This window comes from Lipotes vexillifer, unplaced genomic scaffold (assembly GCF_000442215.2).
Source record: "Lipotes vexillifer unplaced genomic scaffold, Lipotes_vexillifer_v1.1 scaffold946, whole genome shotgun sequence".
Taxonomy (NCBI): Eukaryota; Metazoa; Chordata; class Mammalia; order Artiodactyla; family Lipotidae; genus Lipotes; species Lipotes vexillifer.
This window is the reverse complement of record NW_006776646.1, coordinates 480,511-482,030: the sequence shown is the minus strand read 5'-3', so window position 1 is coordinate 482,030 and position 1,520 is coordinate 480,511. Positions and strand designations below refer to the sequence as shown.

The 1,520-nt window shown below is 39.4% G+C and overlaps 1 protein-coding gene across 1 annotated transcript in view; it reads right to left on the bottom strand.

Annotated features, from left to right (window-relative positions):
* Positions 1-361: 361 nt before the first annotated feature.
* Positions 362-1,520, bottom strand: part of GUCA1C (guanylate cyclase activator 1C) — a 32,062-nt gene continuing 30,903 nt past the window's right edge. The window contains 1 exon segment of the mRNA XM_007450544.1: positions 362-679. Within this exon segment, the coding sequence (XP_007450606.1) occupies positions 362-679 (318 nt within the window).

Here is a 1,520-nt window from a genome sequence, read left to right as displayed (position 1 = left end):
AGGGAGGAGAAAAAGGGCAGAAAAAAAAAGTTTCTCAACAGACCAGAACTCAGTCACTTATAATATACAGATGCGACAAGAGCCATGAGGCAGCAAACACATGTGCCAAATGCACGCTTAATCTAAGAATGCTAAACTGTGGAGACACTGCCCAGATTATCCAGTTCTATTTCAAGATGTAGACCAATTTAGGTGGGCAAGAAAACATACATGCGAGCTCTATTTTGAACTGATAGCTATGGAGGCAATCCTTCAGTTAAATCACCCCATTCTAATCTGCGGAGAGAGGACTAATGTATAAACAGAAGCAACATTGCTTCTGTCTAGGATCTTTATGACAGTCTCTGTGGGACTTAATGGGTTATTCATAAGCGGATACCAATAATAAAAACCTGAAATCAATAGCATGTATGTACAGAAAATCACATTTCTTCTCCACTGAAAGTTTTGTATCCACTGAAAGCTGGCTAAGGCGTTCCCATAGCCACTTCATTTTCACCTTCCCTAGACAAGCCTTGTCAGATGGTTTGGAAGAAGCCTCTCTCCTATGTCTGTCTGGCTGTTTCCCATCACAGATTACTTTCAGCACATTGGAAAGGTCGAAACTCTTGGAAACAACCTCCAGAAGATGCTATTCTTTTTCCATGCCATTGATAAATTCTTCTAAACTCAATTCTCCCAGAAAATAGTAAAAGAACAGTTAGCGAGAGCCTTTGTCTAATACCGCCCAATAGCATATACAATATATTCACTGGCATTTTTATTGACATTCGTCTTTTTATATCCTTTCATCTCAACCAGACTCTTAATTCCTTGAATATCCTTATATAGAAAAGCATTCAATGGTAGGGTTGTTAGGTGAAAATACAGGTGACGAATAAAATCTCTTTTGATTTTGAGTTGAGAACATCAGGTAATGTACCTGTGTTCACATATACATTTACATCTCTACACGATATTGATTATTTGACCTTTAATCTTGAAGCTATGACCAAGTCATAGGAGCATGAAAATTGCAGACTCTAAGATCAGAAGGAAATGACTGTTTGCAAGACTGTTTTCAATATTCTTCTCCCTGAGGAAATAATTTCAAGGACCATCCAAAGCTGTGCAGAAGGTTAAACGTTTATTCATTCCCTAGTTCTCCTCTCCTTTTCTGATTTTTTGATTTCTCATTGTATCACCTTGACTTAAGCCTTAGGTCTATGCTGACCAGCACAGTGCTATAAAACTATCGCCTTATACCCATGGGCACCTGCTGCCTTGTTTCCCACTACCTTCATCCTACAAGATAACTTTTCAACATTTGGGGGTTGGGCATGAGGGGTTCTCGACTTAAATCATTTGGATTGTAATTATGGGCATATTCAAGTTGAAAGGTACAGATGAATTTTCTGATCTTAAGGAGATTGTACTTAATAGGGTTTGTGGCTTGGTGGGAGGTCAACCAAGGACAAGCGAAGTACACTGAGTCACTAACTAGGGAACATGCCGCTGAGGCAGAAAGTCAGCAGGGAGTG